Source organism: Etheostoma spectabile, chromosome 2, assembly GCF_008692095.1.
Source record: "Etheostoma spectabile isolate EspeVRDwgs_2016 chromosome 2, UIUC_Espe_1.0, whole genome shotgun sequence".
Taxonomy (NCBI): domain Eukaryota; kingdom Metazoa; phylum Chordata; class Actinopteri; order Perciformes; family Percidae; genus Etheostoma; species Etheostoma spectabile.
The window spans coordinates 123338-136616 of record NC_045734.1 but is presented as its reverse complement, the minus strand read 5'-3'; the positions used below and the strand labels follow the sequence as shown (position 1 = coordinate 136616).

Sequence of the window (13279 nt, the reverse complement as noted above, 5' to 3'; positions counted from 1 at the left end):
TCTTTGTCTGGTTTTATTTTCCAAAAAAGCTTGTAAAACATCAACCCTGTTGTCTACAGTCAATATATGAACATAATTTCTTTCAGGACAAACTGGGCTATTAGAATATCTGTGCTGCAGTGAGGTCACTTGAATGTTATAAATGGTTGTAGGACCTTAAAGACAAATAAATAAATTAAAATGGAACATTAATCTTTCAGATATTGATATCATACTTACTTATGCCAATAATCAACATCAAAATGTCATATTTATTGATATTACACCCACAGTAATGCTACACAAGCATTTGTGTTGTCTAAAACAGTTATCCTATATGCAAAATAAACATAATAAACATAACTCATATAAAGCAAAAACTATTTACATTTCTTCAAAAAAGGCCCAAATATATGCCAAATCTCAAAACAGTGACGCCATTCTCCTCTGTAAAATGGTAGTTTTCTCTCTTGTTCACTATATACTCTTTGATCACATTAGACTAGTTTGACTTGGAGGATAACTATCTTTTCCGACTCTCTACTCTTTGCTGTCGCCCATATAAGGCATATAGTGTTGCCTCACTTCCGTTTATTTAAGGAAGTGACACACATTAGATATAAAGAATACACGAATAGTCTCTATACTTTCAACTGATTGACTGACATCACTAAACTGGTGATGGATGAGTTATTGTCCGCTTACTAATAGGTAACAGAATTTTCATTTGCCTCCTGCAGGAGAGTCCTGATCCAGTAGGCTGGAATTGCCTGTTGGTCATCAGTAATGTTCCCAACACGCCAACCGGTGCTTCTGAGGTCCAGAAATTGGTGCGACGCTTTGGTACTGTCATCAAGACCGTTGTGCTCAACAATATGGTGAGGGCTGTTCCTCTGTGCAGCTGCCAACATGCTTATCCATTATCTCCTGAATTTGCTGTGTCCTGAGAATGTGTGCCTTCTGTCACCGTATGGCCTGGTTTGACAAGGAATTTTCTCAAAATCTGTCATGTCTCACCTTGTTTACTTATCAGGCTAATACATCTCATACGCTGTTGACATGATGATATTTCTCATCCTGCTCAGGTCATTTGTGAGATGGCAACTGCTGCTATGGCCTTGTCTGTTTACAAACGTTTCCAGATGTTTCCATGCATCATCCAGAACAACCCTCTGTTTTTCTCCCGCAAGCCTGACCCCAAAGCTAACACACAGATCAAAGTCATTACATACCCTGTTTCATCTGAGGTGGGTATCTTTAATAAGTGGTTTGCAATAGTTATCAATGGGACATCCATTTAGACACACTTTATCTACAGTTGACATATATTCCTGCAGCTTTAACTCATATTAAACACCTGAATGCATCAGTTTGAGGTGACGCCAATCAACTCCTCTTTGTCTCTGATTGTAGGATACACCTGTGAATGGCAAAGGCAGCCAAGCGGCAACAGCAGCAGCATCTGCAGACAAAGAGAATTCTGAAAATCCATTGGAGGCGATTGAAAAAGCCAGTGACAGGAAGGATGAGAAGACGAACATTGATAAGACGGTTGGTGAAGGCAAAGCTTTGGAAGATTACTGGAGCAAGGACAACAAGGTAACAAAAGACAAGCTTGCTGTTGATCTTTCATTGGCTGCACCACATGCCAAACCAGGAGCAGATTCGGAGACCGACATAAGGGACAAACCAGCTGTTTTGGAAACCGCAGAAGAAAACATATGTTTCACTGCTCCCACAAAAGGAAATGACAAGACTCCTGCCGTTGAAGAGACAAAGCCATCTAGCTCTGATGGCCAAGCAGCCATTCAAGAGCTCCCTAAGGTAAATATTCCCAACATCTGCTTCTGTGATTTTTAATGTGGTTTGTCCCCAAGTCAGAAACCCCATATATTAATATCTATGAGTTTTGACATCTCTGTTTTAACAGGTTACTCAAGAGATGGTTAAAGCACTGCTTGTGGAATGCCGAACTAGAACTGCTAGCAATCCCAACAACACAGCCACTTCCACCAATAAAGAACAGGGAGGGACACAAATGGAGACAGAGCAGGGTGAAAAAGCCACAGAGGGGATAAAAGAGCCAGCAAAGAACCACACTGAGGAGGTGAAGAAGCGGGAGATGGAGCGAAAAGAAAGGGAAGCAAGAAAGGAGAGGGAGAGAAGAGTTTGGGAAAAGGAGGAGAGGAACAGACGGCAGAGGGAACGGGAGGAACGAGCCAGAAGGGAGAGGGAGAAGAGGGAGGAGGAGAGGAGGGAGAGGAAGAGAACACACAGGGAAAGTTTGTTAGGGTCAAGGTTGTCTTGCAGGTTGGACGAGTACAAGCAAAGCTCCTGGATGGAAGAACTGTACAATAACTCTGAAGCGGAGAGAGAAATGGTGAGAAGGCACTGTCTGGTGAGAAAGTGTTGGAACTGGCTAGTTAAATCTCTTCTCTTTTTTTCTTATCCTCAGTTGATATTTTTTTTTGTCCTATCAGGTAGAGAAGGTAGAGGAGGAGGAGTTTGATGACTTCCCATTCAACATGAGTGACTTTGTGACCGTGGATGAAGTTGGAGATGTGACTGACCTTCCTGGCTCTTCTCCTTCTCCCTCTGTTCCCATGGAAACCACAGATGGAGGGGAGGACGCTCCCACATCATTCCAACAGAACGCTTCAGGGGTACAATTTAGCATCTAATATACAGTATTTATCTGTCTGTCTGTCTCTTTCATAAAACATCTTTTCCGAATGGTTATTGCAGTGTCATCATGGTCCTCTTCCTGTTCTCTTGTTGGTAGGACACACCCATGGAGGTTACCCCAGAATCACCAATGTCAGATGCCCTAGCAACCCTGGTGAAGTCTGAACACGTACCAGAGTCTGAACCTGTGGCTGTGCAGATTGCTGAGACTTCAGATGGTTTAGTGTCATCAGATTTAAAACCCAGACTGGTCCTTATCGCTGCAACATCCCCCTCTCCAGCATCACAAGCTGACTGTTCACCCAGCCAAACACGTGTGCCAACATGTCAAACAGAAGCACCTCGGGTCCCACTTCAGACTGACATCAAAACTGAGACTCAGATCCGGCCTCAGACTGAGATCCCACCTCAGACTGAGATAAAAACTGAGACTCAGATCCCACCTCAGACTAAGATCAAAACTGAGACTCAGATCCGGCCTCAGACTGAGATCCCACCTCAGACTGAGATAAAAACTGAGACTCAGATCCCACCTCAGACTAAGATCAAAACTGAGACTCAGATCCACGCTCAGACTGAGATCCCACCTCAGACTGACATCGAAACTGACACAGGTATGTCCTCACACTCATTTAATCTTTTAGAAGAAATGAAGGAAATTTAAAGGTGCTGTATGTAAGATTGGGAAAATCCAGGATTTAGCCAAAAAAATTAAACGTCAACAATTTCCCAGACCCTCCCCCCTTTCTGCTAAAGCCCAAAATGTTCTCTAAAGGCACTCCCCCCACAAGGGAGAATGAATGCGTGTGCATGAGCAGTGATTGACACTCAATAAGTCAAGTGTTTTAGTGCTGCAAATACAAACTAAATCACCTGATTAATGCAACATAATCACAACGTCTCCTGGCCATTTCCCCTCACAGAAAGCTGCTACCCGCCAGGCTAAAGCTAATATAGTTAGCCTAAAGAACCAAGGGGTCCTTCTGTCCCAACTTACATTACGGTTCGGAGCCGCGACACTGAAAACGTAACACTAATCTACAACAGAAGTCTGTGTCTGATCTAACGTCATTTTCACAGATTTATTTGTTCTTGGATACACAGAGTTTGTTGCTAGTTTGATAAATTGATCAGACATGCATGTCACACACACTAACGAGCTGGCCCTGCTAATCGACCACAACCTGAAATTTAGAGGAAGCAACATGCAGTCACTGTCATTCACGTTAGCCTGGATTGATAGTATTATATGAATACAATAGTGTCATGCTAATCAACCAGCGTATTTCTACATAATTTCCCTCTCCAAAACCACTTCAGAAGAGTTAGTCACAGCGCTTACTTGCTTTGGTGTTTGCAAAGCATTAAATGGTTCACATTAGAAAAGATCCTTTTTAATTATTTTCTTCTATGTAGATGCCTCCCCTACAAAATCACCACGGTAGCTGAGAATGATTTATTATTTCCAAATAGAGCTATTTATGTCATCTTTTAAAAAGGACTTTTTCTTTTTTCATATCGCAGGGGAAAAAAATATCACAATGTCAGATATTTCCAGTATCCTGCAGGCCTAATTCTGAGTGAGATGAAGGAAAAGAGGCTATGCCTGGTCAGGCTCTAAGATAATAGATAATAAAAATAAATATGGTAGTTATTTAAAGTGCAGACAGAGGTTTTTAATTGGCTACAGTAGTTAGCACGCATTAGCTGGGAGGGTCAACTTGGTACACAGCTTTGTCAGTCTGAGTACTGCAGAACAACAATTTTTTTATTACAAATTTTTGTTCCTTTTCTGGCCTTATGCAATGCTATTTCGGCCACGTATTCTGAATATTGAATATAAATGAATATATGATTATTTAATATCTTTCCATATTAGTCAGAACTGAGTTTGAAAGAAACTCATTAGTAACAACTGTAATATTGTCACTGGCCTCAATTCCTCTTTCTACTGTTTTACTTGCATTGTATTTTGATAGGAAAAGGGATTAAATATGTATTCTTTACTTTTTTGTTTGAGAGTGTGTAAATCATTTTGGCCTGAAATCTGTCATGTTTTAGAAGCCACCCTGGACTCCACCACTGAGGTTGAACCCCTTTTTGAACCTGCTCCTGCAGCTTCAGCTCACCCAGCTGACTCCTCCTCAAACAGCCCAATAACAGGAGTAGTGACTTCAGAGAACGAGAGGGAGAAAGATGCTCTTAATTACAGTCAGGTTAAGAAAGAGGAGATGGTGTCAGACAAAACAGAGGAAAAGGAGAAGGTGCAGGATGAAGAGGACAAAGAGACAGGAGCTCTAGCTGGGGGGACAGGTATGGTTGGTTTGATTTAGTTTGAAATAAAACGTGTCTGTTTGTCTGTCTGTCTGTGTTTGGGGGTGTGGTTGGTGACTGTTGTGGGGGGGATTTTGTTCTACCCCTCTTTGCAGATCTTCTCCAAGTCATTAAGGTTTCGAGGCTGACGTTTGTCAACTCAAACCTTCAGCTCCACAGATTTTCAACGGGATTAAGGTCTGGAGACTGGCTAGGCCACTCCAGGACCTTAATGTGCTTTTTCTCGAGCCACTCCTTTGTTGGATGGGTATCCACAACTCATTTTCAATGCACTGGCTGACGGAAGGAGGTTTTCACCCAAGATTTGATGGTACATGGCCCCGTCCATCGTTCCTTTGATGCAGTGAAGTTTTCCTGCCTTCTTAGCAGAAAAACACCCCCAAAGCATAATGTTTCCACCTCCATGTTTAATGGTGGGGATTGTGTTCTTGGGCTCATAGGCAGCATTCCTCATTGGCAAACTTCAGACGGGCATGTATATGTGCTTTCTTGAGCAGGGGTTCTTGCTTGTGCTGCAGAATTTCAGTCTTTCACGACGTAGTGTGTTACCAATTGTTTTCTTGGTGACTATGGTCCCAGCTGCCTTGAGATCATTGATAAGATTCTCCTTTGTAGTTCTGGGCTGATTCCTTACTGTTCTCATGATCAGTGCAACTCCACAAGGTGAGATCTTGCATAGAGCCCCAGACCAAGGGATGTTGACAGTTCTTTTGTGTTTCTTTCAACTGCAAATAATCACAATAACTGTTGTCACCTCCTCACCAAGATGCTTGGCAATGGTCTTGTAGCACACTCCACACTTGTGTAGGTCTACAATCTTGTCCCTGACATCCTTGGACAGCTCTTTGGTCTTGGCCATGGAGAGTTTGGAATCTGATTGATCGATTTCTTTTGTAGACGGGTGTCTTTTATACAGGTAACAAAATTAGATTAGAAGCATTAATTTCATCTCAGCTTGTTACCTGCAGAAAGGACTACTTGGAGCCAGACATCTTTCTGATTGAGAGGGGTCAAATACCTTTTTTCTCTCATTAAAATGCAAATCAATTTATTACATATTTGGCATGTGTTTGTCTGGATTTTGTTGTTGTTATTCTTTCACTCACTATTTAAATTAACCTACCATTAAAAGTATACACTGATAATTTCTTAGTCAGTGGCCAAATCAGTGGCAAAATCAGCAGGGGATCAACTACTTATTTCCATCTCTGTAACATAATCAGAGATTATTCATTCACAGCGCTATGCAATATTCAGAACTGAACCGGGCAGACACAGCAGTTTCACCAGCCTCACCTTGGTTCGGGTTAATTAAGTCTACTGTTAACTTACACCACTAATAACGTCACTGTTGCCAAAGTACCCCCGCATTTTAGTCAAACCACTAAACCTGTACGGAAATAAACACCTCTGCTGGTTAACAACCATATGACACACTCTCTTCTCTCTCGTCTCTCTCTCTCTCGCTCTCTCGCTCTCTCTCTCATATAATGGGCCAGGTTTACACACTGCCATTTAATTCTCCGCTGACTCTGTTTTTCACAGTAAAGCGTGAGAAGTCTGAATATCAAACAAACACTGAAGAGGAGAGTGTGAAGATGACATTAAAAACAGGCACTCCCATAAGTACAGACTACTCCCTCCCTCCTTTTGATCCTAGCAGCCCAGTTGGTAAGAATTCCCTTCCTTTTTGTTCACTATGTCTGCTACTGTATTTTCACTATTGTGTTTATCTGCACTTGCGTCAGTTCACTTGAGGTGTTATGTGTCTCCACAGGTATAGAGTTCTTGGTCCCAAAGACGGGTTTCTCTGTAAGGTGTGTAATAGGTTCTTTAGCGGAACCAAAGAGGCAGAGATAAACCACTGCAAAACGCTCAAACACTACGAGAACATACAGGTAAGGACACACACACACACACACACACACACACCACACACACACACCACACACACAACCCCACACACACACACACACACACACACACAAACAAACATAAACACACACACACCACTTTACTCTTAACAGGGCCATTACAGATTCTGATAGTGTCTGGAGAAAAAAAAAAACATGTTCTGAATAACTTTTAGTAACCATTTCACTAAAAGTATTCCCAAATATCTGTTTTGGCTCTAAGTGGTCATTAGGTTTATGGTTTTAAAGTGTAGTTACTGATGTTAAGGGATGGGTATTGAGAACCGGCCACTGGTACTTGTTCCAGACTGGTCAATACCGAAGTATCGATAACCTCCTAGACAAAATGTACTTATGTAACGCCACTGGGCACTCACCGTGTGTGGGATGTGGGTGTTGGTGGGTGGTCTATTTTGTTGATTAAAAACTGAAACAACCTTCAAGACCTAAGCCAAGTTCCCCCCAGCTGAATTAGGGGTTAGCCCTGACGTTAGCCACAAGCTAAAGTAGTCCAGGCTCTCAAACTTCAGGTGGGTGGACCAGCTATTATCATTTTTGTAACGAGCTGCTCAGCTGAACTTAGTGTGAACTGTTTTGACATGCAAATAAAAACAATGTTGTATTGTGTATAGCTGTCAGACCAAATTTCGTAGCAATTTCTTCCCTTATTGTATACAGAAAACTCAGGAAAGAATTCAACTTATTTCTGCAACAAAGTAAAAATAAACTATTATATCATCACTACTATCCTTTTATGTCTTTAAATTTGTATATTTTATTACAGTTCTAACGATACCCATCCTTACTGGGACACACCTGCACCTGAGGTGGTTGTACAAGTCAGTTTGTAGCATAGTTCATGTATGGTTGATACATGAACTTTGCAATGTAATAAGAAATTGGAGGAATTTTTCACCATAAGTATTGAGTGAGCAAAGCAAATGTGAAGTTTTTCAATCCTTTAAGTTTAAGGTTAATTCATTCATATATTTTACTGTCAAATGCCCCATTGGGCATTCCCCATAACAGGTGTAAATATTTTAGACACGCATTTGGCCACAAAAAGGCCCGTATTCAGGTCTAATCCAGTTTTCTTGTTTATTTTCTTCTAGAAATACTTGCAGACCATGAAGACAGTGAATGTGATAGTCAAACCTGAATCCATCTGAATAGAGATGTGAAATATTGACTGAATTCACCATTCCCCTCCTGTTTTTGTCTCTTCATTTCTGACAAAGGGTCCAGATTATCATTTCTGTAGGTTAGTCTCATGTCTTAATGGATATCTGTTCTAGACTTTCATGTACAATTAAGAAATGTGTAGAAACTGTGTACAGTGGAAGATGGCTGGCAGTAGGAAGTGTGCACAATCAATAAAACATACTAAATTGTCTGTCACTTATTCCCAATTTTGTTTGGTGCATGATTAGATTTTTGATGCGGAAACAACATAAATAAGGGCTTTTAACATCACTGCTCAACATGTCTGTCTTTCTCAGCTCAGGAACGGAGCCACTTTTATAGCAGTTTTGACTACACACAATGCTGCATTGTTAATCAGTTGGGGCATAATCAGCTGTTTTGACCAACTTCATTCACTGTCTACTTTACCTGAACAGATTAAGGAAACTACCTGTAGTAAAGGTAAATGTTCTTCTACCAGTGGCTTTATATTTGCCTTTTGTTCATGCTGACATTTTACTTGAGTTTACCTTCACACAGCTTTTGTCTTGTTGTATATGTCTCAATTTAAAGAGTAACTTAGGCTGACTCCATTTTTTGTTCACTATCTACAGTTTTAAAACTTTCTACAGTCATTGTTAATTGATCTGATCTCATTCTATTGTGTCCATTACAAAAGAAGTTTATTTGCCTTTTCCAGAAAAAATTCAGTAGTTCTTAGATCCTCTATAGATTCAAAATTTCCCTCGATTTGGAAGGGAATCCCATAGAATAGTTTGCTTAACCTACTTCTGATATCTTCTCTTAATTGCGTCTTTTCATATGTAAATTATGTGCATGCATCATTTACTGTGTTTTTTGGCCTGGTCTAGTGATTTAAAAAAAGCAGAGGACTGTCACTGTGCTAGAAAAGTGTGGACAGAGAGAAGTAAAGATTGTTTGTTTTGGGGAGAAGCAAGAAAAAGGAGAGGAATTTGCCATCTTCAGACACAGTGATTGATATAATAAAATATGTGTGACAGTCTGGCCTGAGAAAGTATTGGAAATATGCTGCATCTGTTTCCTGCCAAAAAAATTCTCTGGAATCACTTTACTCCTCAGAACAGGTAAGGCATGTTTATTTGGGTAGAAATGCCATCTTACCATATTGTCTTCAGTCTATCAGTTCTCTTTCATAGATAGTTTAGTCCAAGGGTATTCAATTAAAATTCTAAGGTCCAGTCAGAAGATTTCGTCAAGCAAAGGTTCACAACATCACAATGACTGATTTGCGTTACTATTCAGTACCACAGAATAATAGTTGTATGAAAATATGTAAGTATCAATCAACAAACTACTGTCAAAATAAAAGTACAATTCAATAATATTTCAACATTGTCAGTTTATATATTGAACTGTGGGATCATAAATAATTTATAATTAGAGTACTTATCAATTTAAATAATTAAATGTTTTAATTTAAAAACAAATTGTAAATACATAAAACAACAGAGAAGATCAAAATAAAGTGCTTAATTTTATAAAAAATAAGCATAGCTTGAGTTTCCCTTTTACTTTTTAGTTAACTCCTTTGCACATCCTAAGTTCCTAACAAATTTTATAATCTCAAAAGCTTTAACACCTCCTTTTTCTCTTTACCTTTTTATATCCCACTGCCCCACTTTATCTTCCTTAGTGAGAGCAGTGTTTCTTGGCACCAGCTGTGCCAAGAAAGCTGTGATTTCACCTCGGATGGACCAAAAGCGCTCCAACACCCTATCTTTGCTGAGCCATCTTACATTGTTGTATAGCAGAAGGTCATCGGCATTTGCATTAACTTCTCTGAGGAATGCCCTGAGAATGCAATGCCAATGGAAAGAGGACGCTCTGAGAAAGTTTATCATTCTAATCATCGTCTTTATCATCTCAGCATACTTGTCTGAAAAGGCAGAGCACAGGACTGATTGATGAGTTATGCAATGGTAAGAGGATTGTCCTCTTTCATTCTTGCCACAGCTACTCTCTCTCGCTCTCTCTCTCCTCCTCTCTCTACCATGGTAGGGGTGCCATCTGTGGTTATTGAAACCACTTGATTCAGCTCTATTGCCCTCTTTGTTAACATCTCCTTTATGGCCTCTTGTACTGGTCTGAAAGGGTGTGACACCTAACAGATCTTCACAGAACTCTTCCTTGTCCTTGTTGAATAACCTTTCAAAAACAGCTGAGCACTGTCAGACACATCAGTGGACTCATCTACAGTTAAGCCTATGCATGGTGCCTTGTGAATGGCTTGATCCAGCTGAGCTAGCACATCCTGGGTTAATATTTTGGTTTTATTTGTGGCTGATGATGCTGACAGTGGGGCTCAAAGGTTTGGGCATCCCAGGTAAAAAATTATTAATGTATTGTATTAATGTGCATAAAAAAGAAGCCAAGAAAAGATGGAAAAATCTTCATATTACAGATTACTTATTTGTAAAATATGTCACAAAACTGGATTGTATTTCCTTCATTTACACTTTCAAAATAACAAACTAAAAAATGGCATCTGCATCTCTGAGTTAATACTTTGTACTGCCCCCTTTGGCAAGTAGCACAGCTTGGAAACACTTCTTGCAGCCAGCCAAGAGTCTTTCAATTCTTGTTTGAGGTATCTTTGCCCATTCTTCTGTGCAAAAGTCTTCCAGTTCTTTGAGATTTCTGGGTTGTCTGTCTCACACTGCTCTTTTAAGGTCTATCCATTTTCTATGGCAAAACCTTTAGTTTACGCCTCTTGATGTAATCCACTGTGGATTTTGAGGTGTGTTTAGGATCATTATCATATTATTTCTGCCATCCTCTCTTTAACTTGAGCTTTTTCAAAGATGGCATCAAGTTAGCATGAAAGATTTGCTGACATTTTATTGAATCCATTTTTCCTTCTACTCATGAAATGATCCCTGTGCCACTGGCTGCAATACAACCCCAAAGCATGATTGATCCGCCACAACATTCTTAACAGTTGGACAGAGGTTCTTTTCATTACATTCTGTGCCCTTTATTCTACAAATGTACCTTTGCTCATTTCGGCCAAATAGTTCTATTTTTACCTCATCGGTCCACAGAACTTGTTTCCGCAATGCATCAGGCTTGTCTATGTGTTTTTTGCAAACTTCAAATGCCGATTTTTGTGGTGAGGACGTAGAAGAGGTTTTCTTCTGATGATGCTTCCATGTAGACCATATTTGTACAAGTATCTCTTTATAGTGGAATGGTGTACCACAACTCCAGTGTTTGCCAGGTCTTTCTGGATGGATCGTGCAGTCAAACGTGGGTTTGGACTTGCTTTTCTCACAATCCTGCGAGCTGTTCTGTCTGATGTTTTCTTGGTCTTCCAGATCTTGCTTTACTTCCACAGTTCCTGATGACGGCCATTTCTTAATTACATTCCAAACACAGGATATTGGCATCTGAAAACACCTTTCCATTGTAACTGGTTGGTTAAAATTTGGTCACGTGCTTAATTTGGTAGTTAATAGGTGGTGACATATAACTATTTGATTTTATTAATATATTGCATGATTTTAGTGTGGTGGAAATTGCATGTGGTGTTTCATTTGTTGTTTCAATCCGGTTTTACAATCCACCTGTGAAAACTGTGGCAACCAGTTTTTTTTAAATAGTTTCTTCAAATTTATTAAATACCTTTCAACTAAACGAACATCACTCCTCCCGGGCCTTAAATATTTGTTTGTTTTGCTTTCTTTACTATTGTATGGCCAATTAATTGTTCTTTTATAGTTATGTTTAAGTAAATGTTTTTTTTTTAGTTTGTAATAAATCATTTTCCATAGCTTTACATAACCACGTCTCTGATTTCTGATGTGGCCTTGCCTGTCTAGTGGGAGTCCCTGGGATTGGTAACAACTGAATTCATATTTTAAACTCTTTGGGTGAAAGTCCCAAGGTGGCGTTGTCCAGTGTTAAGTTTGGCTAAGCCCTCCATTGGGCCTGGTTACACTATCTTCTTATAGCCTTCTCCTGCTTTGTGAGCGTCAGCTATTTTCAGTTTCAGTTTTCTAGCCAACTGCTTAGAAGAAGCCATGGTGCTGATTGTTGGGGCGAGGTCAGATGAGTCTGGGCATTTAAAACCTCAAGATTGACATCACCTGGTCTTTCTAGACAATAGACTCGTTCGAAATGAGCCAGGTCTGCGCAGAATCGATCCAGGCGATTGGCGCCCATTGCATGCCGGTTAGATTTGTGTCCGACTTGATCCCGAGTTGCTCTGATGTCATGCACACGTTGGCAACGATAATCTCATGAGAGCAAGGTGGCTGCAGTTCTGAGACGCAGACAGCGCAGTTGCTTTTCACCGACTGCAAGACCCAGGCGGACCCAGAGCATGCTGGGAAACGCCGGCCTCTTAGCTGAGTTAACAGCTCAACATGATGACGTTTTATAAAAACTTTTTATTGTTTTTGAATCGGAGGGATTTTAATTGCTATTTGTCTGATTTAAAGTCATATTCTGTACAGAACACATGTGGCAGATAACGTTTAGAAGTCAGAAAGACAATCTGATCAGATCACGGACCATCTACATTAGTTAATTAACATCAGCAACAGATTGCATGTAGAGCATTGGCAGCAACTCTGTCATAATTAGAGACTGTGTACAAGCTGATATGTGGGTCTGAAAACATTTTATTGAATCGGAATCACACAACAGTGTTTTTGTCACTTCCTGTTCAGCCTGAAGGCTGCTGAAATCGGCTGGAAACTGTCCGACTTTACCACAGCTTTTTGTCCCCTCCCTGACTGCTGCCGCCTGCTCTTGTCCACTTTACAGGCGAGGCGCAGTTCATCCCAAACGAGCCTGATGATTGAAGAACAATCCATGACACTGTCAGGTCTCAGCTTTCCAAAGGGGGTGGCGATGCCTAAACTTTTGCAGACGCAAAAAAATCTTCTTTTTGTTTTCCCTCAAGTAAGGTTTTAGCTACAGCACTCATGCTCTCCTTGACAACCCCTCCATCAGACAATGTTTTTTTATGTTTACCCAAAATCCAGGCAATTTTAAGGGAACATTCATTAGCACGTTGTTGAGCAGTGAATGAATGCGTTAGGATTCTGCTGGATTGATCATATTGGGCTTAAAATTTAGATAATTTATTTTCTGTGCCCTTGGTCCGGATGTCAGTGGGTAGGCCTATGCTTGGTCAAAAG

The 13279-nt window shown here is 40.4% G+C and overlaps 1 protein-coding gene across 1 annotated transcript in view; it reads left to right on the top strand.

Moving 5' to 3' along the window:
• Positions 1–8319, top strand: part of LOC116694584 (zinc finger protein 638-like) — a 32049-nt gene extending 23730 nt beyond the window's left edge. The window contains 11 exon segments of the mRNA XM_032524383.1: positions 720–857; positions 1065–1226; positions 1393–1803; positions 1910–2359; positions 2460–2642; positions 2762–3278; positions 4726–4977; positions 6544–6669; positions 6776–6805; positions 6808–6896; positions 8024–8319. Coding sequence (XP_032380274.1) covers positions 720–857; positions 1065–1226; positions 1393–1803; positions 1910–2359; positions 2460–2642; positions 2762–3278; positions 4726–4977; positions 6544–6669; positions 6776–6805; positions 6808–6896; positions 8024–8080 — 2415 coding nt within the window. The 3' untranslated portion in view covers positions 8081–8319.
• The last annotated feature ends 4960 nt before the right edge of the window (positions 8320–13279 follow it).